Source organism: Dromiciops gliroides, chromosome 4 (assembly GCF_019393635.1).
Source record: "Dromiciops gliroides isolate mDroGli1 chromosome 4, mDroGli1.pri, whole genome shotgun sequence".
NCBI lineage: Eukaryota > Metazoa > Chordata > Mammalia > Microbiotheria > Microbiotheriidae > Dromiciops > Dromiciops gliroides.
In genome coordinates this window covers 375717186-375736966 of record NC_057864.1, presented here as the reverse complement: position 1 = coordinate 375736966, position 19781 = coordinate 375717186, and the positions used below count along the sequence as shown (strand labels likewise).

The window sequence follows — 19781 nt, the reverse complement described above, 5'->3', positions numbered from 1 at the left end:
ATTGTTGTTTAGTCATTTCAACCATTTGGGGTTTTCTTCCAAAGACACTGGAGTGGTTTGCCATTTCCTTCTCCAGCTCATTTTACAGATGAGGAAACTGAGGCAAACTGGGTTAAGTTATAGCTCCATCTAATTATCTTAGTAATTCCAGGTCTGTTTGAAGAGGCAGACAAATGACTCAGTTGATGGCTGGGCAAGCTACCTTGCCTGGCCCTTGACACTGGGTTCATATTTGCTTGTGTATGTGTGCGTGTTTTTTTAATTTTATTTTGAAATCATAGGAGAAGGAAAAGGGCCAGTTGTTTTCTCTGCCAGAAAGTTAGAGACTTGCTGCAGAAAAAGCCCTCTGTGGAAAGAAAATGAAAAGGGAGTGTCCACATACCTGTCAGCTTGGGTGGAAAGGGTGAGGACAGCTTTGGCAGCGCTACTCCCACTCAAAAGGCTGCCACCTCGAAAGTCAAAAGCTCGGCCCTTCCGGCCCTCCTTAATGAGCTCCTGAATGGACAGCTGCTGAATGATGGGTGTGCTGCGCAGTGAGCTGTCCTGCTCAAGGTGAGATTCCTGGGGTAAACATTCTGACTCGTAATCTGCCAGGACCCCTGTCCCTCCAGAGGTCTTCTGGGGCTGGCTGATAGGCAGAGCAGGCTGACTCGTGCCATCGCTGAAATGGCTGTGCTCCAGTGTTGCAACATATTCACATACTCTATAGTCAGAGAAGAGGGAACCATAGAACGTGGAAGTCATTGAGGGTTTTTTAGGGTTATGGGCAGCAATCTGGGATTAGCACCCAATGCTCAGCATCTCAAATGGCAATAATCAATAGAAAATCCATTGCTTCGCTTACTTCTCTTTCATCTCAGTCTCCCAAACTATTCTCGGGGTCTCTAGACACATGATGGCCATGGGGTATGTAGATGTCTATGTTTTGCCTTTCTTAGTTTCTTAAATAAAAATGTATTGATACATTTTATTTAATGCCTTTCTTAATTACCCTTAATGTTAATGCCGTTCTTCCAAAATTATTTCCAATTGATCATGCCTGTATCTTTTAACTAGTAGTTTATATGCTGTCTCTACCATTAGACAATGAATTCCTTAAGAACAGGAACTTATTTTTTTGGTTTTTATTTTTTCTTTTCTTTGTATCTCCAGTCCTTAGTACTGTTCCTGGCATATAGCAGGTGCTTAATAAATGTTTATTGACTTGACGGCCATAATAATAATTTTAAACACTGGGAAAAGTCCTAAAATATCTTGTTCAAGCTCTAATTTTTTCCCTTGTGTCTTGGAATTGATTTCTTCCTAATAGAATCTTAGGGCTAGGAGTGCTTTAAAGATTCTTTAAGAAGTCAATCCCTCTACTTTTAGGCAAGATTGATCACCACCCTATTGACATGAGAATATAACCTACTGAAATCCTCTTATGGCTCATAGTGGCATGAAGGTGACCCTGGATACTAGAACACTATAAAGTAGATCCTGTCAATCTAGAAACAACTTTGAATATGAATTTATCCATCAATCAATCCATCCAATCACCAAAGGTTAATTAAGTGCCTATTGTGTGCCAGGCACTATGCTGTATGCTGCTATCTAACTATATGCAGAGAGACTCATCTTCAGAAAACTGGGCTACAAAAATGACTTGTTTGGTCACAACAACTCATGTTGGCTGTTTGCAGAGCATGGAGGAGTTACAATTGGCATCAGTAAAATCAAAGAAAGGAGTAGACATAATAATGTTAACAATTTGAATCTCTTGATCCAAGATGAACTTTCCTCAAAAACCCATTCCAGTGGCTCATCCTTCTCCATGACAGGGAATGCTTTCCGTTAACACCTTATGTGTAACTGAAGTCTCTTCACAGCAGAACTAGAGAACAGTTGGTTATAAATCTCCATATTAAAACTCACCATGTAACTGAAGACCATTATTTGTCCATCCTTCAGCTTTCTCTTCTCCATGCTGGTTATTTCTATTCCTTAAGTCATTCATCCTTTTCTTTAGCCTTCTAATCTTTTAATTACTCTCTTTATTGAATCATTAAATTCACCATGGCTATATTTAATTATAAAAGTCCAAAATAGGGTATGACATTCTACAAAATATTTACCCAGAATTCTGAACAGCTAAGCATTACCTCATCATTTATAAATATTACCATCCCATTTCTGCATCATTCATTATAGCACCATCCATGATTAAATCTCATGCACACATACACACACACACACACACACACAATTGCAGGTAGTAGGAACTTTAAAAAATGCTTGCTGGGGCAGCTAGGTGGCGCGGTGGGTAGAGTACTGGCCCTAGATTCAGGAGGACCTGAGTTCAAATCCAGCCTCAGCCACTTGACACTTACTTGCTATGTGACCCTGGGCAAGTCACTTAACCCCAATTGCCTCACCAAAATTAAAAAAAAATGCTTGCTGATTGATTGTACTTATATCAATTTACCTATCTTCTCTTTGAGAAGATTAGGTTTTCTTCTTTGAATAGAACACATCCACTTTTTCATTCTAACTTTAAATAGATAAGTCACAATTCCTCAACTCAGTTCATATCACTCCAATATACATATTCAATTACAGCTCTCTTCTCCATCTTCCTTTTTTTTCCTTTTCTCTCTCTCTCTCTCTCTCTCTCTCTCTCTCTCTCTCTCTCTCTCTCTCTCTCTCTCTCTCTCTCTCTTTTGGGGGGGGGGCAGGGCACACAGCTAGTAAGTGTCAAGTGTCTGGGGTTATATTTGAACTCAGTTCCTCCTGAATCTAGGGCTGGTGCTTTATCCACTGTGCCCACCTAGCTGCCCCATCTTCTCCATCTTTCTAACTCTCCCTTATGATTAAATCACCTTCCTATTATTATGATTATAATCTAAATAATCACTACTAAATTCACAGGGCAAAAGGGGTATCATTTGAACCATAATTCCAAGGCAGGGTCAGCGCTTATACAAGAAGAAGGCGAACCACCATTCCATACCTGAACACATGTGGCCAACAGTCCTGATTGTGGCTTCCCATTTCCAGGCCCACATTGAGGATGGCATCCATGCACAAAACATGTGCTGTGTGCAGCCACACTCCTTGAACCTTCCCAATCTGCTCCAGTTTCTGTTCCACTTTTTGTTTCACTGCACCAGAAAGACATTGTTGGAGAGAGGCAGGACAACCAGGAAAAAAGAAAGAAGGAGCACATGGTAGAAAGGAAACAGAGGCACAGCAGGACAAAGCTGTGGTGAGCACTGAATCTTAGAATGTTAGGGCTAGAAAGGACCTTAAGACTCTCTAGCCCAACTCACCTCATTGTGCAAGTATGGAATGAGCATATATTTAAAGACTGGAAAAAACAAAACCAGAAAGATTAAATGACTTAACCACAGCCATGCAGTGAGTTAACAGAAGAGCTGAGACTAGAGCTTAGGTCTCCTGAATATCGGTCCAATAATGTTTCCACTGCTTTAAATACCAGCAACCTAGAATTCATATGTGTAAGAGTTGACATTCATTTGTGGTTTGGAGAATACTTTTCATATGTTATTTCATCTTCCTTGCTTAAGAATTCCATGTGACCCAGAGCTTTTTTTTTCTCCCAGTACCCACAGTTAAAATGTTTTTAATTATGTTTTACCCTAACTGCTAAAAATGGGAGCCCTAGTTCCTCTTCTTTTTCTCATCTCTAAATTTCTATGATAGGTGAATATTCTCTATCCCTGTATGACCCTTCTCATGTTATAAAAAGCATATCAAATTAGTAACCTCCCAGTATGCTATAAGGGCCAAAGGATAAAGTCCTCACAAGTGAATGAAATAAAATTTGCCAGTGGTATCCCGGAGGGTCTAGACAGATGCTAGTAACTGTAATTTTGAAGACCTCCAAAGGCTATTTTTTTCCTTTTACCCTAAGAAAACTTTTGAAAACATTCTTAAGGGTGATTCATTTAAAACAACCCTGTGGCTCTAATTGGAACCCATTTCCCCCATCATTTAGTAAATAATATCTACTCTGGTTTTTTGGTTTTGTTTTTTTTGGGGGGGGGGCAGGGCAATGGGGGTTAAGTGACTTGCCCAGGGTCACACAGCTAATAAGTATCAAGTGTCTGAGGCCGGATTTGAACTCAGGTCCTCCTGAATCCAGGGCTGGTGCTTTATCCACTGCGCCACATAGCTGCCCCCATATCTACTCTGAAAGAGATACTATCTCTCTCACACACAACACATATACGTACATATGTATTTACATAAATACATATGCCACCATTCTCTAGCCGTATATTTGTGCGTCTGTATTTTTTTTGTCTGAGGTGTTTAAAAAGCAAATAGTCTCTTAAAATCTAGTTTTCTTTCTAAAAATATTTGAAATGGATTTTTATTATGGAATATCAATCTTTTTTCATTTGTGTTTAAGCTCAGATTTTTCAGGGTAGGTTACCCTAGACTTCATCCTGAATTCATTTGGAACACATTGTTCTTTGGAACACATTATTGTACACAAAATGTAATAGCTATTCGAGTAAGTGCTGATGCACAATTAGTAGCAACTCCTTCAGATGTAAGGGCCCAGTTATTTCATATGTGTTTATACATGTATGCATGTGTATATAGATATGTATGTATTTGTATATGTATATATGTACACATATAGACAAACACTATATGTAATATATACATATACATACACGTAGAGCTAGAGAGAGGTGGTATGGCCTAGGGATTCAAAAATTTAAAGAAATGGCCTCAGAGACCTGGGTGTTTCCAATGAGACCCTGGGCAAGTTTTATAAACTTTTTGTGTCCCAGGTAATTATCTAACACTATAAGTTACAGAATGGTTGATTTTTGCTCTTCTAAAGGAATTTTCCTCTTTGGAGGTTTCTACATTAATGAAATCACAGTACTGGACCATTTGTGTAGAAGTAGATATTTATGCCCATACTGGTATACATAGCCAGCATGGTACAGTGAAAAGGGCTTCAGAAAAGAGACCTGGGTTCAAATCTCTGCTATAATATTAGTTGTCTGATTGGAGACAAATCGTTTCACCTTTCAGAGCCTCAATTTCCACATTTGTAAAATGGAAATAATTGCCAAGGGTATTGTGAAGGAAGCACTTCATTAGACTTACAAGGACTATATGAGTGTGAGTTATTATTATTATTATTATTATTATTATTATTATTATTATTATTATTATTATTAGTCTGAATTTGTGGGTTTTGCCAATGTAGGAAACTCCCTTCAACAATGCAGAATAGCAACTCACCTGTAACTTAAAAGTGTTAAGAGTCACCTAGAGGCACTGAAAATTATGTGATTTGCTCATGGTCATATATCTAGTATGTGTCAGGGTTAGGACTTTAACTCTTGTCTTCCTGACTCTCTCTGCACATTTTCCAACATACCATCCTGTCTTTGGAACAGAATTATAGGTATGTTCATATACGTTTTATATACATATAATATTTGAGTCGTATACATATAACAAACATAGCTACACACCCCTACCACCACACACATATAGAATGTGTATATATATATATATATATATATATATATGTATATATATAATGAATAAATAGAGATAGAGATAGAGAAATAGAATGTATGACCCTCCAGATGTTACCTTGAGTTATAGCATCACTGGGCTCTTGAACTTCTCTCTCCTCTTTCTCTTCCTGTACACAAGATGCAGCAGCCATCTGAGCAAGTGCTGATGCACAATTAGCAGCAACTCCTTCAGAGACAAGGGTCTAGTTATTTCCCAGATCTAATGTTCTCTTCTACCTACTCACCCACCCTTTATTTAAAGGAGAGAGCGCCCCCTTCCAAGGGCCCTATTCCCACCAGGGTTACTTCTACCAAGGGATGTAGGTAACTCCAAATGGCCCCAGAACTCAATTCTTGGTCTGTACCTAGAGCACAGCTCAGTCGAGCTGCTTTCCTCAGTCCATCAAGACTCATGCAGATGGAGTCTCGTTCTTTCTGGTTCTGTTCTTTGACTCCTTCAGCACCCAGAATGAATGCCAGTCCCTTGGAGCTTCCAGCCATGCGACCAGTCAGAGGTGTAGACAAAGTATCAATCAGGTTCTTCCAGCAGCCAATCAGAATATAACGGGCAAAAGCAACACCTAGAGGGTAAAGTACTATGGATCATTTTTCAGAGAAAAAAGTGGTCAACAGAATTAAATACATGTTTTGTGGCATAAGAATAACATATGGAAAGGGGCAGCTAGGTGGCACAGTGGATAAAACACCAGCCTTGGATTCAGGAAAACCTGAGTTCAAATCCGGCCTCAGACACTTGACATTTACTAGCTGTGTGATCCTGGGCAAGTCACTTAACCCTCATTGCCTCGCCAAAAAAAAAAAAAGAAAAGAAAAGAAAAGAAAAAAAGAATAGCATATGGTTCTTTGTATTATTGACCTTTACCTTTATTATAAGGAACTGAGTTTGTTTTATTATAACTGATTGCATTTGACATTTTGGTTTTTTTTTAAATAAGGAATGTTGCTACCCAATGAATCATCAATTGTATAAACTATCTAAATAGCCTTAATAATGGCATGGCAAATCCTCCTCTTAATGATGATGACATTACAATATATAATGCATTGGCAGAAAAAGGATTTAGCTGCTAAAGAAATACACAAAGTACTCATATACACATATTTCCATGATTTAAATCATTACCTGCCACTATGGAATCATCTGTTCTCTGGTTCTGGATGAGAGGAGACTCTGTAGAAGCTGATGCCATCAGTTGGCCACCTATGACACTGCTCTCCAAGCCATCAATATCTATAACAAAAACAGGTCATGCTCTCCTTAAGCAAATCATTTCAGTCAAAGGATGTTAAACAAGAGAGAGAGAGAGAGAGAGAGAGAGAGAGAGAGAGAGAGAGAGAGAGAGAGAGAGAGAGAGAGAGAGAGAGAGAGAAAATAAAAAATGCCACAGCTAGGTGGCTCAGTGGATAGAGTACTGTCTCTGGAGTCAGGAGAACCTGAATTCAAATCCAGCCTCAGACACTTAACACTTACTAGCTGTGTGACCCTGGGCAAGTCACTTAACCCTTATTGCCTCACCAAATAGAGAGAGAGAGAGAGAGAGAGAGAGAGAGAGAGAGAGAGAGAGAGCAAGCGAGCGCCATTTAAAAGCATTTATAAGAGTGAACATTGACAAATATATTGGCCAATCTTGGCCTCAAAGAAAAGATATGAAAAGGTAACTCCCTTTGTTTTTTTTCAGAGATGGGCTTCTTTGCAGGGCAAGGGTTGTAGAACAATGCATATTTCAGACTTCTGATAGGTTAGTTGTGAAAATTTTACTTTCTTCCTCTCTTTTTTACTCTTTATCCAGATATTCTTTATCCAAAGAGACATGAGGAATGTCTCTCTGGAAGGGAGAAAGGGAGATGGGTACACTGGGAAGTGTAGATGGTATAAAGATGCAATATTTAAGGGCAGCTAGGTGGTACAGTGGGTAAAGCACTGGCCCTGGATTCAGGAGGACCTGAGTTCAAATCCAGCCTCAGACACTTGACAGTTACTCTCTGTGTGACCCTGGACAAGTCACTTAACCCTCATTGCCCTACCCAAAAAAAGGAAAAGAAAAAAAAGAAAAAGAAAGAAAAATGCTGTATTTGCAAAAAATATTTGGATGACTAGCCTATTGTTCCTCTAATATCCACATTACCTTAGTATTCTATTGAGCTTTTTTTTTCTTATTTGCAAAAAGTCATAGTTTTGGAAGTTATGTCACTTTTTTTTTCAGGGCAATGGGGGTTAAGTGACTTGCCCAGGGTCACACAGCTAGTAAGTGTCAAGTGTCTGAGGCTGGATTTGAACTCAGGTCCTCCTGAATCCAGGGCCGGTGCTTTATCCACTGAGCCATTTAGCTGCCCAATTATGTCACTTCTACAGGAAGACCATTAGGAGGTTAGATGTCTTAACATTGTTTTACCCTGAAATAAACATTTTATCCAAGAAAATAGCAATATTCTTACTTTCCTCTCCATTGGCATCTTCAACAATCCTTACTTTTAATCTCATGCCTTCATATAGAAATCTGTAAGACAGGTGCTATTCTACATATTTTTATTTGTATATATTTATCAAATATTCTAGCTCTTCCTGCAAAACTTCTTTGGAAGAGAGTTATGAAGAAAGCTCATATTATCAGACAACCTCTTAATAGGATATGCCCATTTCCAACAATTAAAGTTATTATAAATTGCCATAACAATAATACTTGCCACCTGCAAAATGCTTTAAAATTATGCTCATTTGGCCCTCATAACAACTCTATGAAGTGAAAGGCAGAGTAGGGATCAGTCCCATTTTACAGATGCAGAAAACTGAGGCTCAGAAGTAATGTAACTTACCCAAGGACACACATTAATTAAATAGTGGAGCCAGAACTAAGAACCATGTCTCTTATTTCCAATTTAGTGTTCTTTCCACTATACCTCGCTGTGCCTATATGTAGGATATTAAACCCTGTCGTTTACAGTACTACTGGGCTTAGGTTATTGTGAAAACAGGCAAAAAAATGTTGTCTAATGATCACCAAATAAGCTCTCCGAATATCCGCTGATAAAAGGTCCTCTCTGATATATTGTCATGATTAGCTACAATTATTAATAGTAAAAGAACATTTGTAAGCTTACGGCCATTGCTTCACATTTTATATTATAAAAGGATCAGATTAAAGTCACTAAGTACCTTTTAATCACATTTCAAATCCATCTCCTCCTCATCACTTGACAATTGCTACAAAACACTCATAAGCCTTTCTAGTGGCAATTTCCTGGATAACACAGGTTTTACTATCCCCATTTAAAGGTTAAAAATCTCTCCAACTGTTCTACTGCTCCAACTCAGCACTGCACAGTTTATTAGCAGTGATGACTAATGAATCAATTAATCCATCAATAAATCAGCAAGCATTGATGAAGCACCTACTATGTGCCAGTGATAGCATAAGGCACTAAGGAGATAAAGAAAAAATGAACCCCTGTCCTTGAGTTTTATTGGGTGAAAAAGCATATATGCAAATAAACATATACAAAATGTATAAAAAGTAGATACAAATTAATACTGTGGGGTGAGGAAGATTAGCAACTTGGAATCAAGCAAGGTTTCCTATAGGAGGTGATACTTGAGCTGAGCTCTGAAGGAAGTTGGGGTTTCTAGGAAACAAAAAAGGGAGGAGGGAGTGTATTTTGGGTCTGACAAAAGCATGGAGATAGGACATAGACTGTGATTGTAAAGAAAGTCTACTTTGATCAGAACACAGAGCACTTGAAGGAGAGCTAGATATAATAAGCTTGGGAAGATAGATTGGAACAGACTGTGAGAGGGTTTCAGTGATAAAGAGGTAAGAAGAAGCCACTGGAGATTTTTAAATGAGGGAGTGACATAGTCAAACTTGTGCTTCAGGAATATAATGTTGGCTGCTGTGTGGAGGGTGGAAGGAAAAAATAGGAGACTGGAGGCAGGGAGACCAATTAGGAAACTACTGCAATAGTCTAGGGGAGACGTGATAAGAGCTTGAAATAGTGTGGGGGCTGTAGGAGTCTAGAAAAGGGGTTGGAAGTGAAAGATATGGGAGTCAATAGGACTTGATATAGGAGGAAGAAAGAATGAAACTCATGGAGCCATAGTGGGTGAGGGAGAGTGAAGAATCTTTGTGTTACCCATCTCTCATTGATCTTAGCAGCACAGATTTTTGTGGCCAGCTTTACCCTAAATTGCATATAACCAAAATGCATTCATCTTTATCTAAAGAACCTAGTATAACAAAAAAGCTACATGTATGGATTACCTAATTAAAATAGAACCTCATTAAGATCTGTGTTCTTGGCTTTTGAAGTTTTTGGTACTTGATCTGGGTTCTTGGTTATTCTACTGGATTTCAAGTCTGGTTTGTCCCTTCAAAAGTAAAAACACCTATACTTTTTTTCTTCTAATTTTACTTTTGATATCACATAGCATCCAAACCAGTATCTTCTTTCAGTTTTCTTATCTAACTTTTTTAAGGAATAGATTCTATTCTTCCCCCATGTATCTTTCCCCCCTTCCCAATTTGTTGTACTTCTGACTCTACCTTAGAACAAGGGCAGATTTCTCTCACCATTACAGCTATTGACCTAGTAGAAATAGTCTTGGCTTCAATGTATTATAGAGAAGTGGGCTAGGAATGTATGAACCAGAAATATTAGTCCTATATCCCATAGAAAATTTCTAACAACTCCCATATTTTATATGAAATGACTCAAGGAAATGATCTGAAAAATCCAACTGGGCTAAATTCCTTGCCCAACTGGTCATGTATGGGTCAGCCAGGTTATATTAACCACTGGTTGGTTCCACAGTTACAGGCTGATGTGAAAACCATATTTATCTGGATCTAGGCATTGGACTCCTTGATTGATGACATGTAGAAAGAGGGATGAGTTACTGAAGGAGGAAAAGACTGGAATCCAGTAGGAAATGTAAAATTGAGATCTTCCTGGATTTTAGAACCCTAGAATTATAGGATCATCACTGAATGGAAACTTAGAGGCCATCAAATCCCACCTCCTCCTTTTATAGATGAGTCAACTTGGGCCCAGACAGAGTAATTGACTTGCCAAAGATAAGTTTATTGTATTATATTGCATTGCATTGCATTGCATTGTACTGAGATTAAAATATGTAAAGTCTTATGCAAATGTACCCGAAAGTGTACAAGTAAACAGGTACACAGGTAGTTATTGGCAGAACCAAAATTTGAACTCAGGTCCTCTGATTCCAGATCTGTCATTCCTTCCTCTATATCATGATGCCTTCCAAGTCAGCTATGTACAGTTTTCTTCTCTGAAGTCTGCTAGCTTTAGAGATTTGGTATACAAAGTTCCTCACAAACAAGGGAATCCATTGACTTGCCCTGCATCTGTTTTCAAATCTTTCCACTAGGATGGAATTAAAATAAACGAGGACACAAACCTAACTCACTGCAGCGGAATTCATTCCCTAGACAATTTCTGCTCAACTAACTCAATAAGATTCTACTAAATATTCCATCAGAGTTGTTGTAAGTTATACAAGTCTTCAGTGTATGTTATGGGAAAATAAATTTGAAAGCAAAGAGAGTCCCTAGTCTAACTCTTAATTAGAGTAATGATATATGCAGATATGTGGAAGTAAATAATACTTGACATGCAGATAGGGTCTTAACATTTGCATAGGACTTTACATATTTTAATCTCAATTGATCCTCAAAATAATCCTATCAAATAATTACTTTTAAGTATTTATTATTCACATTCTATAGAATAGGCAACTGAGGCTCAGAGCAGTCACCTGACTTGTCCATGGTCACACAATAGAAAGTAAAGGAGGTAGCATTCATATCCAGTTCCCTCCTTATTCCAAGGATTTATTTCCACTACATGATGAGGGCTATCATGAAAGATTAAAGATTGGGTAATTATCAGAGACTTAACACTGAAATTTAGAAATGTGGGGATATAAATAGCATAATAAAGAGAAAGTTTATCCAAACCCTAATAGTTTCAGTGTCTTACTGTATGATATTGAATATATGTCAAGCTATTGAAACTAATTTCAAATTTTTTTCTTTTGTTTGTTTTTTGTTTTGTTTTGTTTTTAGTGAGGCATTTGGGGCTAAGTGACTTGCCCAGGGTCACACAGCTAGTAAGTGTCAAGTGTCTCAGGCCAGATTTGAACTCAGGTACTCCTGAATCCAGGGCCGGTGCTCTATCCACTGTGCCACCTAGCTGCCCCTAATTTCAAATTTTTAAAGGACATGTACAAAAAATGGAAGGACATGATAAGAGATGGATTTAAGTCCCCATAGCCAAAGAAAAATATGAACTGGGTAAGGAAGCATAATGGTCAGAATTGGCAAAAGCTTGTGAAAAATGTTAAGGAACACAAAGTTATGTTCTAGGTAAAGAGAACCTGGGAGGAACAGTTGTTGTGCTTTGGCCAGAGGTTTACAAGCAGACAACAGAGAGGAGGAAACACTAATCAAAAGTTCAATTTTGCTTCTCTTTTATCTACCAGGGAAAATAATTTCCAGAATGAAAAGAGCAGAACCATAATGATAAATTGGAAATGGAGATGCAAGATAAGTGAAAAGATAATAAAAAAGCACAGAAATGCTCTAAATGAATTTTTGCCTTCTAGGCTAGATGAATTACACCCCAGGATATTGATCATTAAACCAGTGACAGCCATCTTTGAGAAATGATGGAGTGTGGGGGCCAGCTGGGTGGATTCAGGAGGACCCGAGTTCAAATCCAGCCTCACACACTTGACACTTACTAGCTTTGTGACCCTGGGCAAGTCACTTAACCCTCATTGCCCTGCAAAGACAAACAAACAAAACACACACACATACACACACACACACACACACACACACACACACACACAAACAAAAACCAAGCAAACAGAAATGATGATAGGAGAGTTTCTAGAGGACTAGAGATTTAGGGCAAAGGTTAGAAAGGTAGGTTAAAACAACTACAGTTATCCCTTCCATATCATGGGGGCAAAGGGCACAGTGCCCCCGTGATCTGGAAAATCTGTATAAAATCTTTTGGCCCTTACTTTGTACCAGAGAAGAAGTCTGTATTTTTTCTTTTTCTTTTATGGGGTGTTTACAGTACCTTATAGTAAAATTCGGGTTATATGCCATAGGCTATATGTAGGTCAACATTAAGTAAAAATAATATATGAAAAATACAAACTATTACAGTAATTTCTTACGCCAACCCACAATATATTAGAACTGTAATAGGGAAAGTCATGATGTGGAAGGGAGAATTGTATCATCCTTTATAATAAAATGATGTTGAGCCTCAGCAAAATTCTAAAATCATTATATTAAACAGATGGGTACTGAGCAGGTCGAAAAGGAAGCTATGCTCACTAAGAAACCACAAAAACTCACTAAGCTGAAAAGGGACATTAGAGGCCATCTAGTCTGACCCCCTCATTTTATAGATGAGTAAACTCAGGCCCAGAGAGATTCAATAGAAAATCCTGTATTTAGGATTGAAAAAAAAAACACTTTAGTAGAGTGTTGAATAGGAGGGACATGGCTACAGGGGCACGAGGAGAAAAAAAAATAAAAAATAAAATGACTCGAGAGTTTTAAAGGAGAGCAAATCCAATATCCAATATCCAATATCATAAACACATAAATAAATTAATAGATAAATAAACAAACAAACCCTAATGTGAACTTAGCATTATTAGGATCACAGGAGCATAGATTTAGAGCAGGAGACCTCAGAGACCATCTAGGCCATCCCATTTATTTCATTGATGAGGAAATAGACTCATGGATTTGTCCATACAGAACCAGTAAGTATTAAAGAGTATTGTCTTCAAAACAAAGGAGGATGACCTGAATGGAGGGGATATATACTGGAGGAAACAAAAAACTTAATGGGAACATCAGAGGTGCCTTAAAATATTTGAAGGGCTCTCGTGTGAAGGAAGGATAATGCTTGTCCTGTGTGATTTTACAGGGAAGAACTAAACTCACTGAGTCAAAGTAAGAGAAAGGCAAATTTTTATTCAACAAAATAAAGAATAGCCTAAAAAGTAAAGTTGTTTGAAAATGGGATGTGCTACCTCAAGAAGTAAATAGTTCTTTGTAGGTTAAAGTATTCAAGTAGAGGCAGGATGACCCCATGCTCTTAAATGCATCTTCTACCTCCAAGAACTTATCTCTAGCTCTTCACTAGCCTTCATCCTGACTCTGCAGTTGTGGGACAATGTGATAAACACAGCTTTCTAATGACCTCACTTGTATTTTTAAATAATTAAATTACCAAACCATACATACTAAAGACAAAGGTGTCACTATATTTTTAATACCTTAATAATACAAATATTATTTATATAATACAACTATTGTTTATAATAACCTTTATAATACAAAAACTCCTTATAGGATAAGACATTATTATTATTTCAAGTATAGTCCAGAAGAGAATTAAGAACCACTCTGTTAAGTGATATGGGAAACAAAAGTGCAGCCAGCGAGCTATTCAATCACTCAGCATTACTGTCAAAATCCCATGAGCTCTGAAGAATCTTAGAGCGTGGAGCTTCCAGGAATGATTCCGGGATTTGTGCCCAAAGTACACTAACCTCCCTTTTAAAATAAGATCGATGGTTTTACATCAATAAAGAGCCAAAGAAGGACTTACCTAAGAGGGAACAGTGGGTACCACTATTAAAGTGAAGCAGAAACAGGAATGAAATGAAAAGGGACGGTTAACTGAAGGAGCCCACAACAATTTGACAATAAGAATATTGGCAAAATTCCATATGCATGCATATCTATCAACCTTGAATTACCTAACAATCGATTGCACTTGTATATCTATTGGCTGATATTAAAGTTATTTGAAATCTGTTAGAAAGGCTGTAGAATCCCTGGATTGGATTCTGGAAAAAGAAGTACTAAAAAATCAAATACAATGTAATGAGTCACTGACCAGTTAACATGGTGATGAGGGGAAGGCTGTGTTCTTCGGGACTTCCCCAATATCCTGCTTCACCAAGCATGTTTCGATCAAGCACCTGATGGTAAAGTTCTTCAATCCAAGCTTGAGAGAAAACCATCAGCACTCCACTGGTTTGGACCTGCTTCATAAACTCTTTCTATGGAGACAGATTATATTAGTCAGTGATAAGAGTGCAATCTTTAATAACTTGTCGAGCCCCAAAGTCTTTCACTTCCCCTTTCCAGATGTCCCTTAATTGCCTCATGGTCAGTAACCCTGATTCACCTTAGAAGTTCTAGGAAGATAGCCATGATGCTCATTTTCTATGTGAAATATTTTAAATGCCTAATTAAGCAGATTTCTGGGGGAATGCTAGGGATCTCATATTTAATATGTTTATTGCTTGGTATATGAGCCCATCTAGTTACACCATGATAACAATTTTATAGTTTCATTTTTTTCATCACCTGCCCAACTAGTGGCAGGGGAGGAATTTACTATCTGGAAACTTAATAGCTTTGTAGAATAAATATGTATCCAAGAGTACTTATGTTTATGAAAGAGCTGCTTACCCACACACCCCTGGAGATGTTTGTCTTAGATGAAGAGAAAAATAAGACCTTTGATTTCATGTAAGTTTCTACTCATGGATCAGTTTCTTGGGTTCCTGTTTGGTACTTGTCCTACCAGTACTATTTTTCCTTCCATTAAGGCTATTGGCAGTAACACCTATCTCAGAGGGATCCAAATGATAGGTAAAAGAAATTATCTTCCCTACTCTGTGCTCTATGAAAGGTATTTAAGTATCTCTTAATAAGTAAGCTTGCTCAGCCTAGGGACAAATACTAATCCAGGTACCACTTTGGAATCAAGAGAAAGCTTTCTATATCATTTGTGTGCCCCGCTTATCCTTTTCACATGAATATATGCTTAGTAACAGAAGCTAGTCTCCTGTGCACTATCTGATGTAAGTTAACAAGCTTTTGAATTGAATAGCAATTACATATATGAGTATTTAATAGCATCTGGTGAAATTACTGGGCTATCCATCCATTTGACTCTAAGTATTCACTGTTCCTCAAACTGAGACAGGTGGGGATAGCTTAGTGGTTCAGGAAGCTGTTTAGAAAGTAGGTCTGTAACTTGACAACATGGATATCTTTCCAGTCTCCAAATCCCTAGGAGGCAATGGGAATGCCAAGGCAACACGGCATGACATGTGTAGAGCCTCTTCCTACATATGACTAACACTTGCCTTCACGGCTGAGTGCCCGCCCACTTAAGCGTACACAGAATGTCCTGCTTGAGACTCCATGCTCACCAACATGACAGGTGCAAGTGTTGGCTTCTTTCTGTAGTAATCACCATTAGAGAGCTTCAGGTTGAGCAGGAGAGTGTAGTGTGAGACCATGTAGAGACTGTCCGCATTCATCAGGATTTGAAAGCTGAGGCTGTTGGTGCTGTCAAATCCAGGAGAGTGAATCATACCTAACAGAAAGACAGAAAGAGTCCCCAGGGGCCACAGACAAATCATTTAGGTAGGATTCCATTATAGAGATACATAAGTCAGCTCTAGAAATGGAAAACTCACACATTCTAAGAAATTACTGGGAAATGAAATTACTAAAGCCAAGAAATTTGTCTAGGACCAAATTTTGTCTCCTCCTGATTCCTTTTCCCAAAGATGATGATAATGATATGAAATAATCCAATTATATTTTAGTTATTTCCTTCTATAGGGCTCTACAGAGGCAGCTAGTTAGCATAGTATATAGAGTGATGGATTTGGATTCAGGAAGATGTGGGTTCAAATTCCACCTTAGATACTTAATAGTTGTATGACCCTGGGCAAGTCTCATAACCTCTTTCAGCCTCAGTTTCCTCATCCACAAAATGGAAATAATAATAGCACCTACCTCACAGGATGTTTGCAAGTGAGATAATATATACAAAGAACTCTGCAAACTTTAAAATGCTATACAAATATTAGCTATTAATATTATATAAATTTACTATGGGCAAACCATACTCACATTCTACAGATGGGAAAATTGAGCCAAATAAAGGGCTCCTTCAGGATGCTATCAGAAAAAGCTGGAAACACTTACATGAACTGATGCAAAGTGAAGTGCACTGTATACAAAATAACAGCAATATTATAAGGTGATCTGTTATGAATGACTTGGTTATTTTCAACAATGCAATGATCCAAGACAAGTCTGAAGGACCTATGAAAAATGCAGTCCATCTCCAGAGAAGTGATGGTATCTGAATACAGATTGAAGCATAATTTTTCTTGTTAGTTCCTTTATCTGAAGTTTTGTTTTTATCTGTTTTCTTTCACAACCTGGCTAATGTGGAAATGTTTTGCATGACTACTCATGTATAACTTATATTGAATTGCTTGAGTTCTTGGGGGGAGAGAGTTGGGGAGAGAGGGAGAAAGAGAATTTCAAACACAAAGTTTTAAAAATTGATGTCAAAATTACATGTTTTTTTACAAGTAATTTGGGAAAATAAAAATTCTAAATTAAAAAAAAATAACAAATAAAGGGCTCCTTGCTTATCCAAGGTGGTAGTAGTAGTTCTTATTTATATGGTCCTTTAAGGTTTACAAAGTGCTTTTCTCATAAAAATAGGCAAGGTTGGTAGTGCAAATGGCATTGCCCTCATTTTACAAGTGAAGAAACTGAGGCTCAGAGAGGTCAAATGACTACCCCATGACCTCACAGCTGATAAATGTGGGAACCAGGATATGAATTCTCTCGATGTCTACAAGTATTTGTTCTAGTCTTGTACTGTATTTCATAAAACACATGACCAAACACCACTTAACTAGAAGTGGTGTCAGAAACTAAGCCCTGGTCTCCTCTCTGTACAACCCTTCCCTCATAGGGCTGGTGAGAGGTTCAGATGAGATAACATTGTAAAGCTCTTGGCAGGCATTATGGACCTGGCACACAGTAGACACTTAAGTGCTCATTCCCCTCCCTTTCCCTCTCACTCAGTCTGGTGCCACATCCCCCACTTTGCCTTATTGTTTTGCTACCATACAAACATTTGGGCTGACTTATGGATGTGGCTGGAATATAACTGAATGGAAAAAGCATGTCCTCTGGAGTGCAAGGATCTGGATTTGAATTACTGCTCTCTTATTTCCTATGGGACTGTGGGCAAATCACTCAATTTTTTCCGGACCACACTTGCCTCATATGTAAAACAGGAGGTTTTAACTAGATGATTTCCAAAGTCTCTTTTAGCTCTGAACCTATACTTCTATGAATATGGCATGAAAATACATGCATACATATGTATGTATACATGCAGACATACATAGACTCTGGCTATTACTCTCAAGAACATATATATTTCATACATAATTTTAAATCTTTTTTCCCAGAATTTCCAAGTAAATTTGTAAGAACAGAAGGCTGTCTATTTTCAACTCTGCATTTTTAGAGGCATGCTAGCAGAGTAGATAAAGCTGGCTTCAGAGTAAAAAAGACAGGGGTTCAGGTCCTGCCAATGTCACATCCTGGCTGTGTGACCCTGAGAAAGTCACTTAACTTTTCAGTGATCCATGACTATAGTTGCTGGATACTTGCTGATCTGTACTAGTAAAGGGAGTTTCTATACTGGCTGTTCCCCACACTGATGAAATTACAGTTCTGGAAAATTTTTTTTTAATCTCTACAAATGGTCTTGAAACTGAAGGGGTTTTCATCCCTGATTTTCCACTTTTACTTTAAATTACTAGATGACTACTTAATGGCCAATGTCTAGTGCAGGAAGAGGGCATGAAACAGAACATGGCTTTTAATGTTTGTTCAAAGCCAAATAAAATTGATGGCATCAGAGGGACAAAAGCCATTTTCTGTCTATTCAAACATTTTAATTGTGTGATGACTTTTTTTAACTTGAAAAAAGCATAAAAATGCCATTAATTAAAAGAGTAATGCTTGTGTCTTGCTTTGTGAGGCTTCACAAATTCTGTGCTGCTAGTCTCCTGGATTTTCATGTTGGAATTGTGAACTAGATAGGTAAAGTAAATAAATATTGGAAGATAGCATTAAAAAAATCACCGACTTTTCAAGGAGTGTCCAGGAAATAGCAATCAATATACTGAAACCCATATTGGTCAGTGAGATTGTTTAAAGATTATAAAGCAGGTGGAATTTTTGCAATTCTCTGGGCCACACAAAGTGCAGGAACACCTATTTCTGTTTAACAACCTGAAAGAGCATTTTGATGGTGCAATTACTACTCTGATACATTATTTCTGACATAAGACACAGGGAAAAATCCTATAATTGACTTAGCTATTAGACTCTAACAAAAAAAGGTTGAAATCAGGAGCAAGAATTATTTCATTCAAGTGTGTTTTGAAAGGCTGAACAGATGCTCAGCTCATGAAAAATAAGAAGTCAACTAATGTGTTTACTGGGACTCATGTAAAACTTAATGGGGATAAATGACACTGAGGCACAGTGTCATTAACAGAGAGAGAGAGAGAGAGAGAGAGAGAGAGAGAGAGAGAGAGAGAGAGAGAGAGAAACCACTGGAAGGCACTACTGGTTGTCAGTAGTGATAATAGGTCAGACTGGTTATAAGCAACCTATTGATAAGTTATGTATATTTTTATGTATGACAGGTTGATTAATGTTTCAAATTATGAAACTTTTTAGCCAGCTTAAAGAATGGAACAAAACCATGTATAAGGAATATTTTGCCTCAGGGAAAATGGCAAGCTACTTGATTTTCCAGATTTATCTCAGAAGCAATACATCTCATGCTTTCTTATAATTGTGTGAAAAATGAGTTTTTATGGGAAGTTTTATGCCATGAGAAGACACTAAGCAACAGAACAGACTAGTCTTATACTTGTGCTTGCTAAGTGCTGTCCACTGGTAAGTTATCAAAATTGGAAGGACACAATGGAACATATAGCCCATAGCCACACTTTTTCCTTTTTTGAGTAACTACTTGTTTGTTCTCCTTCCCCCTTCATTCTGATTCTTTGCTTCATCTCTCCTCTCCCTCCTTCCCTGCCCCCACCCTCCACCCTGCTCCAGCATCTGATCTCTAGTCCAATCAATATATCATCCTTCATTGTCAAGAGATATAACAGGGTGAGTGCTTGGCAACAGATTTCTTTGCATAAGACCTACCATCTATTTATAGTTTTAATGACACATATGATAGATTTTTTTTTAAATTAAGGGCTTTCTACTGACACCTACACAT

The 19781-nt window shown here is 37.9% G+C and overlaps 1 protein-coding gene across 4 annotated transcripts in view; it reads right to left on the bottom strand.

The window, feature by feature from the left end:
- Positions 1-19781, bottom strand: part of ARFGEF3 (ARFGEF family member 3) — a 234028-nt gene that overhangs the window by 55084 nt on the left and 159163 nt on the right. For all 4 annotated transcript variants that reach the window (XM_043964806.1, XM_043964804.1, XM_043964805.1 and 1 more), the window contains 7 exons: positions 15859-16025; positions 14529-14694; positions 6697-6804; positions 5918-6133; positions 5629-5739; positions 2990-3140; positions 383-703 (listed from right to left, as the gene is read on the bottom strand). In XM_043964806.1, the coding sequence (XP_043820741.1) occupies positions 383-703; positions 2990-3140; positions 5629-5739; positions 5918-6133; positions 6697-6804; positions 14529-14694; positions 15859-16025 (1240 nt within the window). The remainder of the gene's footprint in view (positions 1-382; positions 704-2989; positions 3141-5628; positions 5740-5917; positions 6134-6696; positions 6805-14528; positions 14695-15858; positions 16026-19781) is intronic.